Consider the following 24759-nt stretch of genomic DNA (forward strand, 5'->3'; position numbering starts at 1 on the left):
GTCAGGTCAGCATTCACTTGCTTAGCTATTGGCTTCATCAATGCCACCATGTTTCACTTCATGCTGAATTAATATTTTCAAGGATATAAAAGTATCTTATTACACTAATTATTCTACCTTAGAATGAATCGAAACCAACTGGAAAAGAAAGTGGAAAGTTTCTTCTTTCAGCAAACTCTCTTCCTATAACTTTTTTATGAGATGACTTCAAGAGGGGCTCTCACACTGAAGATAGAGATCTCTGATTCTGTAGATTAGAAATGCTGGAGATGTTTGCTGGAGGCTGGTGAAAGCACTTGGGCTCTCACTTAGGTAACTACACAAAATTATCAGAAAGAGTAAATAGATATAGGACACACAATGTCTACTAACAATTAACTCTAATATTCATCATCTCATGTATAGTCCAGTGCCAAAGAAGCAATATGTACTGCCAAATTCATTTCTACTTTTAGAAAATGATTAGTATTAGTTAATTTAAATACCTTGGGAAATAAAAACAAAACAGCACCTGTGTTTCTGAAAAGCATATACCTTTATCAAAAATGTAAATTTATAGAATTTATTCTAAAACACTAGTCCACAGCTATAAAACATTAAATCATCATTTTCAAAAATATTTCTTGAGTCTTCATTTCTATGTATGTGTACTTATAAATAAGCCCATATATGGAGGCAAAAAGTGAGCCCCAGGTTACTTTGACAGTCATTTCTCTGCCTATTTTTTAAAAATGGGTTTCTCACTGAACCTAGAGCATTCCATTTGGCGAGACTGGCTAGATAGTGAGCTGCCAGGAGTTCTTGTCTCTAGATCCATCTCTATCTTCTACCCTTACTCCAGGATTGGGGTTACCTAAGTATTCTGTACCTTGTCCAATTAATTGTGACCAATAAGCATCTAACTTCATCCTTTAATGAAGCAAGCACATTATCAATTGAGTCATCTCCCCAATCAAATTTGTTAAATCTAACTGTAGAGAATAGACTGCCGGGACATCATAGATATTGAGTTTAAATCTTTAGGTATTCCATGTCTTCTATATTTGTTACAGTCCACTTTAGTAATAAGACTCCAAAGATAAAATGCCCACACATGAATGTAACCTCCAAGAACTATTTATAGGAAGAACCATGCCTATTTTTAAACATTGGGGTGTGTAAAAAGATACTGTATTTGTGATCCTGTTATAGCAATTGCTAACTGTACCTTTGCTGGTGTTAATCTTCCTGAGCATTAGTTCCCTCAGCTGCAAGATGGGAAAAAAAATCACTGAATGAAAGCAGCCATGAACAATGATTAAAGGAGTCTGCTTCACAATCTGTGATTGGTCATAGATATTATTTCGACTTCCTCGTGGTCAATTCACTTATACTTTCTTTTCTACCCATCTCTCCACTGAAAAAGATTCCCACAAAACTGTCATTATCAGCTGGGCGGTAGTGGAGCACACCTTTAATCTCAGCCCTCTGGGAGGCAGAGGCAGGTGGATTTCTGAGTTCAAGGCCAGCCTGGTCTACAGAGTGAGTTCCAGGACAGCCAGGGATACACAGAGAAACCCTGTCTAGAAAAAGCAAAACCAAAAAATTAAAAAAAAGAAAAAAAGAAAATCCTGTCATTATCCTTGCTGCTAAAGCTAATGAATACATTGGCATCCATATCTCATAGTCTTACTAGTTAGCATTTGACAGCTTTGGCCACTCTATCCTTCTGAAGTGTATGGCTCTGTTGATATTTCATTAGTCATAACGGTGTGTCAGGCACTATTCCCCATGTTTTACATAAGAAACTTTATATTATACTATTTATAGTGTTTCAGCTGCATTTTACAGATGAGCAAATGATGCTCAATGGCATTTTTATGTTCAGTTACAGAGTTTATGAGTGATAGAGCTGGGTTTCAGGAGGAAACATGAAATTACTCAAATTACTACCCTACACTGCATTTTTATCTCACTCTACATACTTAAATAGTATTCTCCTATTCAGCTGATGCAGTTCTAGACTGTTTTTTTTGTGATATATTATATTTTCATGGGTAAGTTAAAAATTCCTCCAATGTACAGAAGCATATATAATATATACACACATATATAAAAATCTCTACATATAATATATATTCTAAAGTAATATTATACAGGCATTTTAGAACCTGATTTATTAAATAGTTGGTCAAGTTATATAGTGGTCATATAGCTGACTGTGAAAGTAACAAATATATTGGGACAAGTATAGGGATAAAAAGCTTTCTATTGGAAAATTGGCTAAAATCCATTTGTATATTTTGGCAATGAAATTGCTGCAGTCTGTCTACGTTATAAAAATTTAGAAAAGGTTAAATTTAAAGGTACTGTTTCTATTTTGTTGCTCCATTACTGTGAAAAAACACTAAACAAAGGTAACATGGGGAGGAAAAGATTTATTTTTCTTACACTTCCAGGTCACAGTACATCACTGAGGGAAGTCCATGTAGGAATTGATTCAGAAACTACAGAGGAATGCAACTACTTTCCTCACAAAACCTAGGCCAAGTTGTCTGGGAATCACACCTTGATCAGTGGACTAAGCACTTCTACATGAATTTAAGAAAATGTCCCACCAATATAACAATATTCCAATGTGATGGAGGCAATTCCCCCATATTGGGAATCCTCCTTTCCAGGCCACACTAGCTGTTTTAAGGTGACAAAACAAAAAACAAAAACAAAACAAACCAGCATAGTAATAATGTCATTTTTTTTTTTTGGTGAAATAGGTTTCAAAATTGCATAAATAACAAATCTGTTAAAATTATTACTAAAACTTCTTATGAGTGGTTATGACTAAGAAGAGCAAGTGAGGCAAAAGGAAGTAAAAAAAAATACATGGTTTAGAATTATAGGAGGCTTAATGTTACTTACAAGACAGGTGCTGGAAAGAGATTCTAATTGCTAAAGATATTAGTTTCATTAATGAGAAGATTCCTACTCTGGATTTGGAATAGGTAGGCACTTTCAGTGTAAGACCTCACTCAGCTTAAATTCCAATTTGTAAAATAAAGCTTAAGGGATTTTCAGTTCTTAGAAAACAACTGCATACAAAAGATTATATTAATATGATTCAAAGGGTGAGGCTCCTCCCTAAGCCGGCAGTCTACCTTGACAATATCGATCCTGTCATACTGGCTTCTGAGACATAAAGGATGCCAAGAGTAAGAGTATTATAGATTCATCCTCCATGGTTTGAGAGAGCTGTGGAGGCTAGGAAAAATGTAAAGAGAAGTCTTTACAGAGTTCTAATTGTCCATTGTGTGGAGCTGAGAAAGTGAAGCCTTGGTTAAGGTGGAGACACCAAGATGTTGTAATGATATAATCATGAGACATTAGTCAAAGATAGCAGCTCATGGGTCACAGAAACAGCCCAAGATATATATATATATATATATATCTGGTTAATGTTTTACAGCAGGATGACTGGAGCCATCTAACATCTGTGAAACTAAAGCTTTAGCCACTAGTCAAGGAACCCTGGTGTTTTTCCTACTTGGTTTTGTCTTTGCTTTGATCACATACTTCCTTATGCCTGCATTCCTCACTTATATATTGTGTCATTGTATATTGGAAGTATGTAATTTGATTTTTCATTTTTCAAGAGGACACTTAAAATGATTGTCTTTAGTCTCAGAAAACACTATGGACACTATTGGGACTGTGAAGAGTATGGGTCTTCTGACATTTAGCAAAAAGCATTTTACAACCTGATGTAGCTGTTAGAAGCTAGACACCAGGAAGAAGAATGTGATAGTTTCAATGAGGGATTCACATACTCTTGGGCATCTGAATAGTTGGTCCAGGGTTGGGTAAGTTTAGTAAATGCAACCTTGTTCATGAAAGTGTGTTACTGTGTTAGGTTTAAAATCTATAAGTAGTTTCTATTGTGTTCTTGGCTTCTGACATGTGGTTCCAGATGCAAATTCTCAACTTGTTTCTCCAGTTGCTATGTCTGCCTGCTGCCATGCAACCCCACAATAATGGTGACAGATTCTTATCCCCCAGGAATGATAAGCCCAAATAAAACCTTTTTATTATAAGTTGCATTTGTAATGGTGTTTTATCTCAGAAATAGAAATGTAACCAAGGCACCTGTATTAAATTTCAGTAACCCCAATAAAACTCAGTTCATCAAGTTGATCTTTGGTGGTAGATTACTTTGTATTATCTTAGATCACCTATTATTTGATCTTGCTTCCTCATGAATAATATCACATACTACAACCATAGAAGTCATAAAGGAGGGGAGTCTTTATGGGACCCAGAAAGTCTCAGGATAAGACTCAAACTACAAGACTTCAGCTCCTAAGCCAGACATTCTTCCTTCAGGCTGTACTGTCTATAACTGCTGGTGGCTCCTTTTAGTTAATGCTTAATTTTCAAGGGAGGAGAAAAAGCTAACTTTCCAGGCCTGCTGGCCTAAAGGAACAAGTCCCTAAAGCATAGTCCATTGTGTCAATAAAGCTTGGTTTCCTGTCTTTCCCTATTCCAGTTGGTAATAACTTCTCTCAAAGCTCCTGTGTTCTGTTGCCATTCTTTCTTACAAAGTCATGAAAATTGTCCTGGGAGTTAAGATCTGGATCTCCTCCTCTGCAATATTTGTGAAAAAAAATATGTTCCTTCTCCAATTCATCAAGGCTGCTTTATGAGTATAGTCCTCATCTGTTATCTGAACTCCCTGAGAATCTGGATGAGACTATCAGCCTTCCTTCACACACTGTCTTAAGTATTAGACTGAAAATCTAACCTCATCCATTCCAAACCTAATTCATTTCCCTTGCCAAGCTTTCTTGGGGTTAGAAACCAGCATCAGATTTTAAAACCAGCAGACAACACTTTTAGGGACCTGTAGTACTAAGAACTCTCTTATCCCTGACCAAACAGGTTCAACCAGAATTTCCCAAATATTTCTAGCCCTCTCCATCTTGTGCTAGATGGCCCTTTCATTAACGACAAGGCTTAAATGGCACCTTGATTGCCTCCAAGAGATACTTAGACATTTCTGTTTCTGGATCCTGAGAGCATTTTGCCCTCTATCCGCATGCTCCTTAAATAAGGTCCTTGGAAACCACCTGCTTTCTCAAAACCTATGCTACAACAGAATTTCTGAGTCCCTTTCAGGCAAGCTCCATCTTCACTTATTTATTTAAGTGTGGTTCCAGGGACACAGAAACAGGTTAGCAAATATTGGATCAACAAAACATGTAGAAGTGAAGCAAGGTAGTATGTACTTCATGAAGGCTTCCAGGTTATTAAACATCACTCACGGTACTGGCTAGTTTTGTGTGTCAACTTGACACAGGCTGGAGTTATCACAGTGAAAGGAGCTTCAGTTGGGGAAGTGCCTCCATGAAATCCAGCTGTGGGGCATTTTATCAATTAGTGATCAAGTGGGGAGGGCCCCTTGTGGGTGGTGCCATCCCTGGGCTGGTGCCCTTGGGTTCTATAAGAGAGCAGGCTGAGCAAGCCAGGGGAGGCAAGTCAGTAAGGAACATCCCTCCATGGTCTCTGCATCAGCTCCTGCTTCCTGACCTGCTTGAGTTCCAGTCCTGACTTTAGTGATGAACTGCAACATGGAAGTGTAAGCTCAATAAACCCTTTCCTCCCCAACTTGCTTCTTGGTCATGATATTTGTGCAGGAATAGAAACCCTGACTGAGACAAATTGGTACCAGCATAGTGGGGTATTCCTGTGACAACCTGACCATGTTTTGGGGAGGATTGTGGAAGGACTTTGGAACTTTGAGCTAGAAAAGCTGTGGAATGTTCTGTAGGAGCTTGGAAGATAATGTTGAGAATATTGCAGAAGATGGAGGCCTGGCTTGTGAAATTTCAGAGGGAAGATTAAAGACTCTTAAAGTGGCCATGTTTTGATTGCGAAGATTCTGTGGTTTTGGTTAGCTGGGGCTGAAGAATCAGCTGTAAGTAACAAGATACCAGAACCACTAAAGCAAACCTTTGTGTTACTGGGACTATTGATGCTGGTTAGCTGGAGCTAAGAAATTAGCAGTGATTAAGAAGAGACCAGCATCACTGAGATGAAATCTTCTGGGAAGTGTTTTCTGAGAGCACAGAGAGTGTGTTCCAGAGATAGCCACAGTTATATTTTGTGCTGTGGCTGGACTTGGTACTGCGTAAGAGTCACCCAGATGGTACTGGTTTTGAAGGCATGAAGGGGTCATGAAGAACAGCTGAGGCTCTTGGCACAGTGAGAGGCCTTGGAAGGCCATTGGTGAAGGTGCAGCCTCAGTTGCAATTGATGGCCCAGGACTTGAAGGGATCATGCATAGGAGCAGAGGCTTGTCACCATGAAGAGAGCCTATGAGAGGCTATTGGTGAAGCCTAATTACAGTAGAAGTCAACAGTGTTTTGGAGATGCCAGTACCACACGATGATGACCACCAAGAACAGCAGCAGCAGTGGAGTACAGGCAGCTGGAGCCTAGAAGACAAGCTGTGAGCTACAAAGGGCAGAGCTGGAGAAGTGACCCACGTCCTTGGAGGAGCCCAGAAGTTCGTGAGTTGGATCCCAGACATTGGACATTTAGAGTTTGAGTTTTGCTTTTGGTTGTTACTGTGCCCTGATATGTTTCCCTCTTGAAGGAAGAAAGTATTTTAGTGGAGCCCACAGTTAAAAAACTTTGAACATTTAAAAGACTTTTGAATTTTAAAGATATTGAAAATTTTAAGGTGATTGAACTTTTAATATGTAAAGACTGTGGGACTTTTAAAGTAATTTAAATCTTGGGGATAAATAAGAAAGTAAGGGTTGAGGCTTAGCAGTGATGTGTTTGTGTATCAAGTTGACAAGGGGTCAATTGTACTGGCTAGTTTTGTGTGTCAACTTGACACAGGCTGGAGTTATCACAGAGAAAGGAGCTTCAGTTGGGGAAGTGCCTCCATGAGATCCAGCTGTGGGGCATTTTGTCAATTAGTGATCAAGTGGGGAGGGCCCCTTGTGGGTGGTACCATCCCTGGCCTGGTGTTCTTGGGTTCTATAAGAGAGCAGGCTGAGCAAACCGGGGGGAAGCAAGCCAGTAAGTTATATCCCTCCTTGGCCTCTGCATCAGCTCCTGCTTCCTGACTGGCTTGAGTTGCAGTCCTGACTTTCTTTAGTGATGAACTGCAATGTGGAAGTGTAAGCTGAATAAACCGTTTCCTCCCCAACTTGCTTCTTGGTCATGATGTTTGTGCAGGAATAGAAACCCTGACTGAGACACTCACCTACATTCCCCTCTGTGCTTTTATCTCCTACTGGGTTCTTGCTTCAGTCTATCTAACATTCCAGTAACACCTCAGAGCAGTTTCATGTCACGAGGGTTGGTTTCCTGAATGTGGCCTGTTCTTCATTCTAAGTTCTGGTAAGCAGAAGAAGTAAAATATATCGAAGGACCTCCATCCTCATAGGACTTGGCTACTAGTAGAGAGTTCTGTGATCTCAGTGCATAAGAGCTGCTTCTTGAGCCACCCTGATGCCCAGCTATAGGGAATATAAGAGGGGAGGACACACTGCAGCATAGTCTTCCAATGTTTCAGATAACTGGTATGTTATGTGATGAGGGAATGTAAAGTTCTGACCAATGTTGTTACAAGTATGAAAAAAATGCATAAATAAGCCAGAAAGAGATATGAATGGATGGCCATGGTCTGTACAGGTGATGGGTCTCAATTCCTTTTCATGAATTCATAAACAACTCTTATCCCAACAGCAGCTGGACAAAATGTATCCATCCATCCAGTGACCAGAAGAGTTGATTATGCTTCAACATTTCTCTTTGATTAAAATTGGATGAGAGTATAGAATAAATCACTTGCCAAACCCCTATTTTTATTCAGGCTTTAGGACTGAAAGAAAATAAAGATTAGATAAAAGATAAAACAAGGGACACATTTAGCCTGGATTCAGTGCCAGGATAAATTCTGGATACAGGATCCATAGGATTGGAAATGTAAATTCCAACCAGTTACTTATGGAAGCAACAGTGTTTCAAAAGACAAGACTTAGGAACTCTTTCAAGCATCTTTAGTTGGAGGAGAAGATGGCTGCAGAGAACAAGAGAAATCCTTTACTATAGCCCAGAGGTAAGTATTTTAAGGAGTCTTCTGTCAGAATTGGAGGCTTACCTGTATCTCTGTTCAAATGTGTCCTACAGCAGAGGTTTAGGGTCCTGAGTCACATTTTCTCTGCTTAATATATTTCCCATTGTTTCTGAATCACTTTCACTGACATAGATTAAATTTCAAAAGATGCAAAACATTTCTTCAGTGACTAATAGTTTAATTCCTGCACAGTCAAGTTGAACACACAACAAATAAAACACTTTTAGATAGTCACTGTGGCTGTGGAGGAAGAAAACCGAGCAGAACCTTGTTGGGTGTGAAGTTAGAAGGGCACTACCTAAGTTTTACGGTCATAAAATTTTTATGCTTGTTTTTAACTCTGACTTGAATGATGGAAATAAAAACCTTATTAAATTTTGTCAAACTAGAAAATGAATTCTATAGAGAATATAAGAGAAACTAAGCCTTCTAGAGAAAATAAGCTTATGCAAAGAGCAGGAAGGAAGGGGGTTAAAACATCTGGGATGAAACAGTATTGTCACAGATGTGCATGACCTCCCTTTAATATCACATCAGGATAAGAAAACAAAAACCCTGGGTGGGGGTATGTCTGAAATTTAGTGTGAGTGGACTTGTGTGGGCTACAGAGTGGAATATGTTAACTGGATGCAGTGGGGAATATTCTGTTCCAAAACTTTAGTCAAGCAAGCATAGATTTAGGCACATTTTCAAACATGATATCAATGAGTTGTGTCTCATAGGTTCACAGAAATGAGATTTTTCATCAAAGGTCATCATTTCAGGTATGTGCTACAGAGGGGCCATGGGTACTTTCAAAAGTCAAGAATGCAGATTAGAACGGACTAGACTGCCAGGCAGTGGTATTGCACACCTGTAATCCTAGCCCTCTGGGAGGCAGAGGCAGGCAAATTTCTCAGTTCGAGGGCAGCCTGCTCTACAGAGTGACTTCCGGGACAGCCAGGGCTATACAGGGAAACCCTTTCTCGAAAAAAACAACAATAACAAAAACAAAAACAAAAAAAAAAAAAAGAAAAGAAAAAAACAGAATGGACTGGACTGCCCCAGCCCTTATACTATGACTCCAGATAATCTGATATAGTCAATTTTTCTGTTCTTCACCAAATGGCTTAGAGGTACATAGCAATCTCCCCTATATATTTATTGTGAGCTATATGGGAATGGGATTCAAGGTTTAAGGACCATGATGTGCTGAGGGCCTGTGTCCTTTCAGAGTCAAGGTGAGAGCTGATGGGTGACTAAGGATGCTCCACTCCAGATACCAAATAATGCAACCCTGTGCTTTGGCAACCCTGACACAAACTTGGAACTTCCTTCTATGAATAACCCATTTAGCCTTTCTGTCTGCAGAGAGCCAGACTTTGAGCTTCCTAGAATAGAGAATGTTACCTGCAGCTAAAGTGGGAGTTTAGGATGGACTGGAGAGATTCTTTTCCACGGGGGCCCACAATTAATGCCACTGATCCACTGTGTTAGGCCTGGCACCAAGATGTTACCCATATATGTGCATAAACCCCTATCTCCTTTTTACACCCCAGGATTCTGGGCATAGGAGTCATCTTTCAAGATTCCTAGAGTAGAGAGAGCCTGCATCTGTTCAGAGTAAAGATGAAAGCTGAGAGGATGGTTTGTGGAAGCTCCAATACAGATAAGACAGTCTCAGATCCAGAAACATAACTGCTGAGGGGCCTGAGCTGAAGCGACTGGCATCTGAGAAGAAGCAGACACTTGTTTTTGTGCCTACATTCTCATCAGAGGACTTCAGAATGTTCTAACCATTGTTTGAGTTGTCCTAAATTTGAGGAATATCTCAGTGCTAGTAACATGGGAAATCAGCCTGCTTCCTACCTTTCCACATGTTGGAATTTAGGAGATAAAAGATCATTTTTGTGAGGTTTCTGGATTTTTGTGATGTTTCTGGACAAGAGACAGACACTTGGCATATTTTCAGAGTGTAGGTGAAAGTTTAAACCTGACTTCAATGGTCCTTTTAAGGATAGGAGGTTCCCCCACATAATTCACTGCCTTGCCCAGATTTAGCCTAGATTCCAAGGGCTCAAACAGAAAATGAGACCCTGCTACTTTCTTTGCTGCCTACTCTGAACAGGCACTATTTTTCTGTCATTTTCTCTGAACAGGCACTGTTTTCTGTCATTGCTGGAGGGTTAAAGGGCTGTTTAATTGCAGAGGCAAAGTAGGACCTGAGAGTAGAATGTGGAAGCTCCGCTCTGGACAGAGACCACAGATACTATCATCCTCTGGTCTGATACACACTCCTTTAAACTGGACTGACTTGTTGCAAGGCGCCCTTTCCTCTCCTTCCCTCAGGGGATGGGGAGATTCTGCTCTTAGGAGGCATTTCAGAGTTTCCCAGAGAGAAGAGACAGTGTAACTTTCTGAGTCCAGATGGAAACTGGCAGTAGATCTCAGAAGCGGTTCTAGATAGAAGCCTTAATAACCAAGATACCTTGCCTCCTTCTGAGGGTCTTGCATAAAGTCAGGGAGAAGTGGTGGCAATATTTGCGGGCCCAAACTTCCGCATCCACCTCCCAGGACTTGGGACTTGGGACTTGGATGACTCAGCGACCTTTAGTGATGTCCCTGGAGGCTAGAAGATTCCTCAATGCTGATTTGTGAGAATGATCCCCTCCCCTCTGTTCTACGTTTAAATCCTGGCAGTTTGAGCATTCTGAGCCATTCTGTGAAGCTCTCAGAAGGGTAAAGTTGCCTCCACATGCTCTGCTTCTACAGCCGCCGCAAAATTTAGAGCTGGCACACCAGGCTTTCTGAATCCAGGGACTTGGGGGACTCAAGCCCTTTTGTGAAGGTCCTCAGAAGGGGTAAGTACACTTACGTTTTTTTTTTTTTTTTTTTTTTTGGTTTTGTTCGAGACAGGGTTTCTCTGTGTGGCCCTGGCTGTCCTGGAACTCACTCTGTAGAGCAGGCTGGCCTCGAACTGAGAAATCTGCCTGCCTCTGCCTCCCAGAGGGCTGGGATTACAGGTGTACAACACCACCGCCTGGCAGTCTAGTCCGTTCTAATCTGCATTCTTGACTTTTGAAAGTACCCATGGCCCCTCTGTAGCACATACCTGAAATGATGACCTTTGATGAAAAATCTCATTTCTGTGAACCTATGAGACACAACTCATTGATATCATGTTTGAAAATGTGCCTAAATCTATGCTTGCTTGACTAAAGTTTTGGAACAGAATATTCCCCACTGCATCCAGTTAACATATTCCACTCTGTAGCCCACACAAGTCCACTCACACTAAATTTCAGACATACCCCCACCCAGGGTTTTTATGAGCAAATGTTTTTCTTTCTTTCTTTCTTTCTTTCTTTCTTTCTTTCTTTCTTTCTTTCTTTCTTTCTTTCTTTCTTTTTTTCTTTATTGATATATTTTTTATTTACATTTCAAATGATTTCCCTTTTCTGGGTCCCCACTCCCCACAAGTCCCATAAGCCCTCTTCCCTCCCCCTGTTCCTCAATTCACCCCTTCCCATTTCCCTGTTCTGGTATTCCCCTATACTCTTGCACTTAGTCTTTCCAGGACCAGGGCCACTCCTCCTTCTTATCCTGATGTGAGATTAAAGGGAGGTCATGTACATCTGTGACAATACTGTTTCATCCCAGATGTTTTAACCCCCTTCCTTCCTGCTCTTTGCATAAGCTTATTTTCTCTAGAAGGCCTTAGAATTCATTTTCTATTTTGACAAAATTTAATAAGGTTTTTTATTTCCATCATTCAAGACAGAGTTCAAAACAAGCATACAAATTTTATGATCATAAAGCTTAGGTAGTGCCCTTCTAACTTCTAATTAGCTCTTTACCAGTTACACTCAGAGAGAATGGCACATCTAGTCTGGGTGAGGTTCACATGATTAAGGACAGGTAATACTAAGATATGTCAGCCTGATCAATATATTTTCAAAAGTCTATCTTTTTTTTTTTTTTCCGTTTTTTGAGACAGGGTTTCTCTGTGTAGCCCTGGCTGTCCTGGAACTCACTCTGTAGACCAGGCTGGCCTAGAACTCAGAAATCCACGTGCCTCTGCCTCCCAGAGTGCTGAGATTACAGGCGAGTGCCACCACCGCCTGGCGACTTATATCTTTCTTAATTCAGAGATTTAGGGGACTCATTCATTTTGTAAATATCCTGGAAGACGTGATTCCACTCAGCACCTCTGCATCCTGGAACTTTGAGGACTCAACTCAGAGACATTTTGAGAGTGTTCGCAAAAGGGGGATTCTAGTTAGTAATTCCTTCATCCAGGGACTTCATAGATTTAGCACCCTTTTTTTCTGAGTGTCCTGGAACTGGGAATTCTAGTCAGTGCGTTCTTCTGGTGACTTCAGAGACTCAGAGCTGTTTTGTGAGTATTCAGGAAGGGGGTAATTATAGTCAGTGGTTTCGACATCCTGGTAGGTCAGAGGCTAAGAGCCATTTTGTAAGTGTCCAGAAAGGAGAAAATCTTGTCAGCGCCTTCCACTTCTGGTAGATTCAGAGACTCAAAACGATTTTGTGAGTGGGCAGGGAGGGCATTATTTATAGTCAGCGGTTTCTACTTCCGGTGGCTTCGAAGACAAGGAACCATTTTGTGAATGGCCAGGAAGGGCGGCAGTTACAGTGGTGCTTTCTACTTCTGGTGACTTCAGAGACTCAGAGTCATTTTGTGAGTGGCCAGGAAGGGCGGCAGTTACAGTTGGTGCTTCCTACTTCCTGTTCTGTAGTTACAGTCGGTGCTTTCTACTTCCGGTGACTTCGGAGACTCAGAGCCATTTCGTGAGTGTCCAGGAAGGGCGGTAGTTACAGTCGGTGCTTCCTACTTCCTGTTCTGTAGTTACAGTCGGTGCTTTCTACTTCCTGTGACTTCACAGGCTCGCAGTCTTTTTGTGAGGTTTCTGGAAGGTGGAATTCTGGTCAATGTTTTTTGCTTCCGGGGACTTACGGGGTACCGGAGCCATTTTGTGAGGTTTCTGGGAGGGAGACATCGCCCTGCCATCGGAGCCCAGGTGAGAGTGAGAGGGTGGACTCCGGAATCCTCTTTCTGGATTGAAGGGCCCCAAATAATGTAGTATGACCCTTTTGGTTACTATGATACCAAGTGGGGCCTACTTATAGGCATAAGCAGCTTGTGCTTGTTCAGCAGGCCATTCCTTGAGAATTATACAGGCACATTTTTGTGGTTATGAGAAAGAAGCTTTTGACAAGGGTTAAAGACTGAACAAAATCCCAATTCAAATCGAAGGTCCCACAATACTAAAGCTGTACCCCCGTGGTGAGTACTGTGCCAAATGGGGATCCAGTTTTAATAATAAGCCCTTTGACCGTGTGCTCACTGTACACAGAGAAGAGTGATGTTTAGAATGCTCCCTAAACTAGATGGTGACTTTGTTTTTGGGGTGTGTGTTGCGCCAGAATGTGGACTGCAGGAGGCCCAGTCCATTTAGAATAGTGTTTCTTAATCTTTGGATGGAAACCCTGTTGGGAGTCACAGGACCCTTTCACAGGCAGAACCTTAGACCAAAAGAAAATGTAGATATTGACATTATAAATTGTAACTATAACAAAATTACAGTTATGCAGTCACAATAAAAATAATTTTATGGTTGGATATCACAACATGAAGAAAAACTGTAGTAAAGAGTTAAAGCACTAGGAAGGTTGTGAAGCAGGGAACTAAAGTGAACTTATAATTAAACTGGGGTGTGTTTGGAGAAATTAGTTATATCCACATACCTATACACTCTTTAATGACTCCATACACAGGAAAGTCCAGAAAGAGGAGGGGCCCAGGCTTCTGTGCATCACAATGGGAGCTGGGAGTAGTTAAACTTGTCAAGAGATAGGCAGGATGAGATTTTAAAAAGCTACATTGTATAATTTTGACCAAGCTAATGCAAACCAAGGCTGACTTGTAAGGAATGTGCCTCTCTCCTATCTTTGGTAACTGCCTTTTCGGATTTAGGGAACTCAGAGTCATGTGTCAATCAATGTTCCTGGTGCTCAGAGTATGACATATTGCTCACTTGCAGGAATGAGCCCTCTCTGGGCTCCCCTATCCGCCACAGTCCACACTGGATCTGTGTAAGACTTTGGACCAAAGATGTCACCTCTAATTTCCTATTAAGGGGTTTAGGTTGGGGTCAGTTTTGGCCTGGGTCTGGGTCAGGCATACTTGGAAACCTTCAGAATCCCCTAGAAAAAAAAAAGAGGGATCCAAATCATTTTGCCTGTCTCGACAAATATCCCAGGGTTATTGAGATGGACTTTATCTTCATTTCTTTCTCCTCTGCAGGAAAGTGAGCCTGTACAGTGTGTGGTGTCACCTAGCAGCAGGCAGAGCTACCAGAGGGAATTGTCTGGTATCTTACAACAATCCAGGTGAGCAACCATGGTGAGAAGTATAGATCTGAAGAGACCTTAGATCCACTCTAACAAGGAACTAGAGTTTGCATGGATCAGTTCTGATGCATGGAGAGCCCTGGATGGGTGGCTAGTATTGAGAGTTATTTTTTTTTTTGTTTGTTTGTTTGTTTGTTTGTGTGCCTACTGGTGAGTTATCTGGGAAAAGATGTACTTGATCCTAGGATTAATGCCACTTCAGAGGAGGGAGCTATACATGTAGAACAGAATTGTTCAGTAGCTGGACCTACTATGAGGATTACATCTGAAATCAAGGAAACATATTTTGCAGACTGTATATGCCCTAGGGTTATAGCTTGGGGGCTTAAGTGGCTTGTTTACTTAAACCGACTCTGACAGGATATGAGAGTTTGGAAGAAATAAGGTCAGAGGTAAAGGATAGGTGAGATGAAATTCTGGTGGACTTTGGGAACCCATATCTAGCAGAGATGACATCAAATCATATATATCATCACCACTAGAGATCTCACATAAAGGTAGATGAAACATTTCACTGGCTCACTTCTCCTGAGAGCTTTAAGGATTTCAGGGAGATGCAGAATGTGATCAGAGTGGGAGACATTGGTTAACTACAGGGCTTCCAGGACCAGACAAGTTCCAGGTGAGGATATCAGAGGATGATTGGATGAAATGCTAGCATAGAGCACAGACATGTGTCCCCCCAAAAGTCTTCCCTGAACCATTTTCTCTACCACAGTCTTTTGTAAGGCTGTCAGTCTGAACCCCATGTCTTATTTCCAGGCATTAGACTAAAGGAGCTGAATAGCTTGAGTCAAGTCATCAGAGGAAGGATCAGTACAAAGGTAAGAGCCAAAGGAGTCTTATCAGCCAATACAAAGACTCAGAACCTCCCTGCCCTCCTGTCAGTAGTGGGAAAACCTAGGCACTTTGGATAGATTCCCTTCCCTCACCTCCTGTTTCCCTTGCCTAACAAAGCATAACCCCTGTCTTAAGGAATATGAGGGTCATATGGAATACCTGCTCCTTTACATTTATCCTGGATCAGGCTGATCTTATATGCTAGCAAAATTTCATCATACTGACTTGTTCTGGACCACATATAAGGAGGTGAAACACCCTCACTTCCTTTGATTATATCTCAGAGTAACAGAACTACTAGGAATTTGCCTCAGGAGAAGAAGGATATACCTGGAGAAGCCATGTCTTTCCCTCTTTCAGGTTTTTAGGGGTGCATGGAGCACCATAGTCCTTCGACCTATGAGTACCACCCAAGGAAATTCCTATAACAGGGTTTTTGGAGAGGTTCCCCTGGATAGAGAGTCCCCTCACAGTTTTTTTCTTTCTTCCTCAAGCTTGTGAATCTTCATCCCTGTGGCCTGCACGTGGCCTGCCTGCTCTTTTCAAGGAAACTCAAGATGGATCCTACCGAGAACAACCAGAGCTCCAACTTCTGGGACATCCCTCAGGCCCAAATCGAAGAAAGGGGCTCCGAGGGTACCCAGGACCCCATAGCTGAGGCAGGGGAGGTAGAAGCCATTGCCACCGCTCCAGGGGATGTGCCTGCTGGAGGGCCACCTAGTTCTCCCCAGAGTGCTGAGGGACCCCCGTCTCTTCCCACTGCCATGGGTCCCATTGCAGGGGCATCATTTGGCAATCCTCTAGCAGGGATGCCTGATACTGAGTTCCCCTCCCAGGATGATGGGCTAAATGGAAAGATAATTGATTTGGTGAGATTCCTGCTTGTGAAGTTTCGCAGGATGGAGATAACCAGTAAGGAAGAAATGATTCTTAGGACCATGAGAGATTATGAGGAGCATTACTCTGTGATCTTTAGTAAGGCTGCTGAGTGCATGAAGCTGATTTTTGGCATTGACATGTTGGAAGTGGACCCTTTTGTCCACTCCTATTTCCTTTTCCCTGCTTTGGGAATCACCTATGATGGAATGCTACATGGCGTTGTAGGTGTACCCAAGACAGGTCTGGTTATAATTGTCCTATGCATCATCTTTATAGAGGACAATTGTGTCAGTGAGGAGGCATTCTGGAATGTAATGAATGCCCTAGGGATGTATGCTGGAGTTGATCATTTCATATTTGGGGATCCCAGGAGTCTCATCACGGAAGATTTTGTAGAGGAAGGGTATGTGGAATACAGGCAGGTGCCCAACAGCCTTCCTCCACGCTTTGAGTTCCTGTGGGGCCCTAGGGCATATGCTGAAACCACCAAGATGAAAATCCTGGAGTTTTATGCCAGCATTGTCAGGCAGGATCCCAGATCCTACCCTGAAAAGTATGCAGAAGCTTTGAGAGAAGAGCAAGAGAGGATCTAGGCCAGAAAAGATACTACTGCTCTGACCAGCACAACCTGCAGTGCACTACCAGTTTATGGTCAAGCAGAACAGTAAAATAAGTGGTAGACCCCCAAATGAGAGCTTTTGGAAAGAGAGTGTAACCCATTCCTTTCTTACTGTTCTGTTTGGGTGACTTAGGATCATTATTTTAGAACGTTCTTAACTTTTACTTTAAGGTTCATTTACTTGAGAATTTTAAGATTAAAAATGACATCAGTAATGCCTGTATTGATTTAGGTCAGGAGAACTTTGTTATCTTAAAACAAACAAGAATGTTTTCTAATTTGTAATATGTCACACGATATGATTAAAGATGGAATTTCCTGGACAACAGAAACCATATTGGCATTAACATAAAGAACAGAATAAAATTAAATTTTTCTTGTGTAGCTGTTTAGTCTCTCATTCTAGTTAACTAATTAAGATTAAAACTAAAGTAAATTAAAGGGAATCTTTTCCCAAAACCTTTTCTGAGGACTTTATCCTTGCAAAGTCCTATGTTATCAGTAGGATGTAGGGAAAACCAGATCCCTCTCTACCCTTAATTGTTTCATAGCAGAAGCCAGTTCATAAGTCCCTTTAGATCACAAGCCTTAGTACAGAAGGACTGCAGAGGGCAGGCCCTCCTGAGAAGTCCTGTGTTGGTGCCTTAAAGGAAGACAGCATGGGAGACTGTCTTGGGAAGTGATTGTAATTAAACTGCAAGTTAGCTAAGGTCAGGCCCTTGAGAGGTGTGACTGACTTAGTGCTCAGAGAAGGAAAAACTCTGAGCAGCCTTTTTCAGTGGACTTCAGCAAAGAGGAATCAGCCTGGGAGTGTCAATTAGTAGAGAAACGCTTGGATTTTGCGCACTTAGGAAGGTTGTAGCCCGGTCACATAAAAAAATAAACACAGAACTAAAATACTCAGAGAAGAATCTTGTTCTGGGGCATGAATAGAAGTTACAGCTTAACACTTCTCATGAACTTAAGGTTCACTGCTGTATTCTATATGTTAACATATATGGGGCAATCATAGGAAAGGGAAGCTTTAGAGCTCCTAGAGAGGGCTTCTTTGTCTCCTTGGCTAGGGAAACAAAGCTGATTATTAAGATTACTTTCAGTGTTTGTAAGGCTTATGAGTATTTTGACTGGATATAAGTGAGTGGAGTATTTATGCCCCTTTTGCCTAGGGAGGTCAAAAGTGAACTGGAGTTAGAGTGTTTGTGAGCCTGCAAGTATTCTAAACAAAAACTGCACTGACTAAAAGACCAGAAAGTACACTGATTGGCCGAGCTTTCTAGCCCCAGGTAAAATTAAACTTTAAAATAACTATGTGTATGTATCAGTGTGAGGTCAATGTGTGCATTCTACATTACACTTATGGGCAGCAGAGGACAGTTTGCACATTATTTCTGGCCTCCCACCACACTGAAGCAGGACCTCCCATGTTTCTGCTGCTGCACTTCTTAGTCCGGGCTACCTGTCCTGAGAGACTGGCCAGCTCTCCTTTCTCTACCTTCCATCTTGATAAAGGAGTTTAAGGATTTCAGTTGCACCAGTTGAAGCTCACTCTTTCTGTGGTTTGGGAAGGATATAGCTCCAAATGTCAGGCTAGAGCAGGCTAGAGGATTTTACCCTCTGATCCTTCGCCTAGACCTTAAGATACAAATTTAGTTCACTTCTTACCACTGTAATTTTGCCTTCTCTGAGTGTACTACTCACTTTAGGTAGCTGGTGAACTAATAATGTAGTGCTTTGACTGGAAAATCCTCTGGGAGGGATGGAAGTGAGAAGCTGATCATGGACCCACACTGTAGGAGTTTCCCTGTACCAATTTTGACATGTGTCCCAAAAGGGAAAATTTAGTGAGTTTTATTGCTGAAATTTCACTGTGGCTGCTAAGCTGTATTTTGCCCTACTGGGCTACATATTCTCTTGATATATCCTGGCAAACAGGGTGAGCAGCATGACCCCAGGTGCAAATTCCAGTAAAAGTAACAATAGTCTAACTTTTATTATGATTTTCCTCACTATGTGGTATATCTACACAATGGAGTACTATTCAGCCATTAGAAACAATGAATTCATGAAATTCTTAGGCAAATGGATGGAGCTAGAGAACATCATACTAAGTGAGGTAACCCAGTCTCAAAAGATCAATCATGTTATTCACTCACTAATAAGTGGATATTAACCTAGAAAACTGGAATACCCAAAACATAATCCACACATCAAATGACGTACAAGAAGAACGGAGGAGTGGCCCCTGGTTCTGGAAAGACTCAGTGAAGCAGTATTCGGCAAAACCAGAACAGGGAAGTTGGAAGGGGTGGGTGGGAGGACAGGGGGAGGGAAGGGGGCCCATGTGACTTTCCGGGAGTGGGGGGGGGGCAGAAAAGAGGAAATAATTTTGAAATGTAAATAAAAAATATATCAAATTAAAAAAAAAAAGAAACTGAACTGGGCCTTTAAATGCAGGACACAAATTCCAACAGCCCCTTTGACCAGGCTTTATCACTTCCAACAAGTATAGCACCACAGCTCCCAGCCTTAGAAATTTTTCTAATTCCTGAATAAATTAGTGACAGTGCTGAGTAGAGACCACAGTTACACAGGTATACAGCTTTCTCTTGCCTGATGCTTCTGTTTACCTCTTCTGGAGGCCAGAAAGACTATTTCACCCTCCCTGTGAGTCACTTTCATAGTGCATGTGATGAAATGTCCAGGCAAAGTGGTCAGATTAATCATAGATTAAATTAAGAAGAAGAATGAATGAATTTTATGGGAAATCTTGTCTTAGAAGCCTAAGAGATAAAGAAAGTTACTGTCTCACAATATACAGTAGTTACTTTTCTATGACAAAATTAACAGTTATAGATACTCTAGTTACCCCATCAAAACTTTACTACCTGAGCAGGAGGTATACATATAATATATTCATATACATTAATATGTCAATATATTGATTATATAACATTAACATGTATTTTTCACCAACATTAAACTTATATATTATATTGTATATATAACAATATATATGACAAATATTGTATTATACATTATATGCTATATGTTTAACATATATATATATGCACACATATATACACACATATACAAATATTGCATAATTATATTTATAATAGAATATATTATGCTTTACATTTTATATAAATATATACTTTATATCTTATATATATTAATGATTTTGCATGCAATTATAACATATGTATATAATATATACAAAACAATCATATATAATTATATATAATGCAATATAATATATTATATAAAATAGAGTATATAATATATAATATATGTACTATATATTATTTTATATAAAACATAATATATAAGTATATGTAATATAAAAGCATATTATATATAATATATAAGTATATTGTATACTACGTATTATATATATGTTAAGTATATATTATAATATATTTATTTATATACATTTATATATTTGATATATAATACATAATACACATGTATATGTTATATATGTATGCATATTTATAAATATAAAATATTAAAAACGTTATGTAATAAATATATTCATTATATGTAAGCATATAATATGTTAATATACAATTTATAAATAATATGTCATGTATATATTTATACATTTATATCAGAGACATTAAGTAATATTTTACATATTTCATAATACATAGGTTATATATATTTTTGCTGAAAAATTAAAAAGTACAGATATATTATAATTTTTTCTTAAGAAAACATTCCTTTATCGGCTGGCCTCCTTCTCAAGGTCATTCAATTTTCTTTCTGTATAGTTTTTCTCAATATTGTAGCATCACAGGTTTAACTCTATTATGTGATGCAAGATATTTCCTATCCATTCACATTGAGGCAGTAAGAGGCCAGTGATTGGAGGGGAGAGAGGAGGAGGAGCTTAGAGAAGGAGGGGTGGAGAGATAGGGAGCCTGGGAGCTGCATGAGTGAGCAAAAGAGGAGACATGCAGAGACAGATGTGTTTCTCGTGTGCTGAGAGGTTAGAAATATTAGGATAAAACTATCATTGTAATTTGGCATTATACAATTGGGAGTTTCATATATATAAATATATTTTGTTAACTACTCAAGTTTAACAGTCATGCTTTACAGAATACTTGGAAGGAGTGGGTGCTGGGCAGGAGAGTAAGACCAGCCAGGACTTGGAGTAGAGGCCTGGTAGGGTGGTACTATATTTTAACCATTTCCCATTACAATTATGTGTTAAAAGGAATCCTCGTACAATTTTATATGTTGACACACATTGTAGTTGTTTAGACTGTGAGGCCTCATGTACTCCTCATAAAAGAACCTTGTTGGGTTATGACTCCCAAATAACATTGCCTTCTGTGTAGTTTGAGCACAGAAGGTGCTAAGAAACCCCTGTCACTGACACAAGCAAGTATGAAATAAAGCAAATAGAGAGGCAGCATTTCTAATGTGCCTTAGGGTAGCAGTTCTCAAGCTTTATAATGCTGCAATTTTACCTGTCTGCTTAGGGTTTCAATTTCATGAACCTGATTTTTATCATTTTATCTCTTTAATTCCTGACTTCATCAACGTTGGCTTCTGGCTCTTTTTTTTTTAATTTCCTTTTTTTCTACTTTATATGCATGATTTAATTTCTCTGATCAATTAATGTAAATGTTTGTTTAGTTCTGACCCTTGATCTTAATTGGAGCAATAAATGATTAAACTTTTTTCTCTACATTTACTCCATAAGGGATTCTCTTAGCATTGTCAAGATGCATCATCAAAGACTCATAAACCTATATTGTACAAATAATGCAAAAAATAGCAGTCCCTATTAAGAACAGGAGAGGTGCCCATCCAACAGCATACATACAGTTAAAGAGCTGCCACATTATTTTCTTATTTGCATTTGATCACTGTTTCCATATTGTAGAGAACCAAGTATCCTAGACTTTGAAAGATACATACTAATTATTATCTTTCTTATGTTAATCCTACATTTTGAGTTTTGGCCATGTGTGTATATGTATGTGTATGTGATATAAAGGGTATCCATGAAAGGAAAAGAGAAGTCTTAAGAAACTGGAGGGAGGGAGTAGAGTAGTAATAAAGGACAGGTGACCTGACAATGGAATGAGGCTTTCTAAGGAGGAAAGAGGCAGATGAGGGGACTTGGATAGATAAGAGGAACAGATTAGAAAATCAGCCAACAAAAATATGTAAAAATGTCTAATAAAAACTTGTATATTATATGCTAATTTTAGAAGTATCTATGCACTCACTAATAAGTGGATATTAGCCTAGAAAATTGGAATACCCAAAACATAATCCACACATCAAATGAGGTACAAGAAGAAAGGAGGAGTGGCCCCTTGTTCTGGAAAGACTCAGTGCAGCAGTATTCAGCAAAACCAGAACAGGGAAGAGGGAAGGGATGGGTGGGAGGACAGGGGGAGGGAAGGGTGCTTATGTGACTTTCGGGGAGTGGGGAGCCAGAAAAGGTGAAATCATTTGAAATGTAAATAAAAAATATATCAAATATTAAAAAAAGTGTCTGAAAAATTAAAATAGAAAGACTTCCAAATTCTTCCTGACCCTCAAGTGCCAGGAGTTGCTTGACTAAAATGCAAACATTGTATGGGCCTTATTTATACCATGCTTTTGATAACCCATGCGGGCCAAACTCCAGAACACTGACATGCAAGTGAAAGACACAAACTACTTGTAGCATCCAAATGGCCTTAAAAATTTGTAAATTACCAGCCCCGTAGATCCAGCCTTTGCAATGCCACAAATGTGGTGTCAGGCACATTCACTGGCTGAGTAGATATTGGATAGAGAAGAACATTCACCCAGTAGGGGAAAGGGTGGAAGTGTCAGGGCTACCCAAGCTATCAGAATGCTAGGAGAGAGGAACAGGTTACCTGAGACTCCAGGCATTAAGCATGGCTCTAAGAAGCTAACAACAAAAAGAGGTAAGATTGACAAATAAGTGTGGCCTAAGAGTAGCACAGGGGCCTCCTTGTCTCCAAAAGTCAGGCAAAGGGTATCCTGAAAATTAGGGTTCTTTGCTACTGAAAATTTGGAAACATAGCTTGAGAAAATTCCTCAGGTTGGGAAGACATGATAGACTAGCTTCAGTGGCATAGTCCGGAGCTCACAAGGAGACCAGCAAGAAAGATGGTTGCATGACAAAAGAAGTAAGATAAATTCACTTGAATTGGTAAGGAAGTATGGTTACCTGGAGAGGTTTTTAAGTGATTTAATCATTGCTCACTGAATACAGAAACGTCGCTCATTCTAATCAATAAAAACTATAAACAATGGCCATAAGAAGAAATGAATAGAACACAATTTGAACCGAGTTAAAACATATATTTAACAGTGGGGGGCATCCCACAGTCAACTCTGACACATAATTGTTCCTGTCTGAAAGAATTACAGGGATGGAAATGGAGAGGAGCCTGAGCTAGAGAAGGTCCAGAGACAGGCCCAGAGTGGGATCCAGCTCAAGGGGAGGTCCCAAGGCCTGACACCATTACTGAGGCCCACAAAAGGGGACCTAGCATGACTGCCCTCCAAAAGACCCAACAAGCAGCTGAAAGAGTCAGATGCAGATATTTGCACCCAACCAATGGACAGAAGCGCTGACCCCTGCTGTTGAATTAGGGAAGGCTGAAAGAAGCTGAGGGCGGCGACCTTGTAGGAGGACCAGCAGTCTCAATTAATCTGGACCCCCAGAGATCTCTCAAACACTGGACCACCAAACAGGCAGCTTATACCAGCTGATATGAGGCCCCCAACACACATACAGTAGAGGGACTGCGGGTCAGTATTCATTCTGAGATGATGCCTCTAACCCTCAAGAGACTGGAGGTTCCAGGGAGTTTAGAGGTCAGGTGGGGTGGGGAGTGGGGACATCCATGAGGAGACAGGGGGAGGGGAGGAGGTATGGGATGTGGAACAGTTGGAGGGTGGACAGAGGTTGGCAGGGAGGGGAATAAAATATGGAGTGTATAAAATTATTAATAAAAAATTGAAAAAAATTAGGTAGTACAAATACTAAATAAGGTATTATAAATGAAACTTTAGCCCAAACCCTGGTACTAAGTAGATCCTCACAATCTTCTGAGTACTACTGGGAAGAAAATAAACATGTTGAAGAGACAATATGGTAAGGTTTCCATGACTGGTCTGTTTCATCATAAGACAGAACTGACCACAGTGTCTTGGTGTACAGAAAAGTAGTCATTCATTTACATGACTTGACCTGACTATGTAAATTCCATCTCTATTCCAAATGCATATATACTAGGGAAAATACTTAAACTTTACTGTTACAGAGAAGTTGCAAATAAAATATCACCCACCAGCATTAACAATACCCAAAGACTATACAATTCAATGGACCTCTATACGGTTTAGGCACCTGTTTGGAATGGAAGCTCTGGAGGTTCAAAAATGGATCTTCAGTTTTTAATATCGAATGTATTATATACTTATCTATTATAGAATCTTCTTCTTCTTCTTCTTCTTCTTCTTCTTCTTCTTCTTCTTCTTCTTCTTCTTCTTCTTCTTCTTCTTCTTCTTCTTCTTCTCTCTCTCTCTCTCTCTCTCTCTCTCTCTCTCCCCTTCTCCCTCTCTCCCTCTGTCTCCCTACCCCCTTCTCCCCGTCTCTCTCCCACCCCCCCCCCCAGGACTCTATCCCCAACTCCTCCTTCTACCCCAGCTTTTCATGAAGTGAGTGCGAGCCCTGCTGGCCATTGCAGGAAAAACACTCACACGGCCCTGCACCAGAATTGAAGCTGTTGCTGCTGAGGGGGCACATTTTTCAATCTCATGTCTCTTGACTCAGCTCTCAGTTTAGAGAGTTCAATCTCACACAGCTTGGGTGGAGTTACTAGGAGATGGAATGTTACTT

The 24759-nt window shown here is 40.4% G+C and overlaps 1 protein-coding gene across 1 annotated transcript; it reads left to right on the plus strand.

Annotated features, from left to right (window-relative positions):
• The first annotated feature begins 15933 nt into the window (after window positions 1–15933).
• Window positions 15934–16848, plus strand: LOC127674711 (melanoma-associated antigen 10-like). The gene has a single exon (XM_052170356.1). It carries the CDS (start codon window positions 15934–15936, stop codon window positions 16846–16848), a length of 915 nt encoding a protein of 304 aa, XP_052026316.1.
• Window positions 16849–24759: the final 7911 nt, after the last annotated feature.

The sequence above is a fragment of the Apodemus sylvaticus genome, chromosome X (assembly GCF_947179515.1).
Source record: "Apodemus sylvaticus chromosome X, mApoSyl1.1, whole genome shotgun sequence".
Lineage (NCBI taxonomy): Eukaryota > Metazoa > Chordata > Mammalia > Rodentia > Muridae > Apodemus > Apodemus sylvaticus.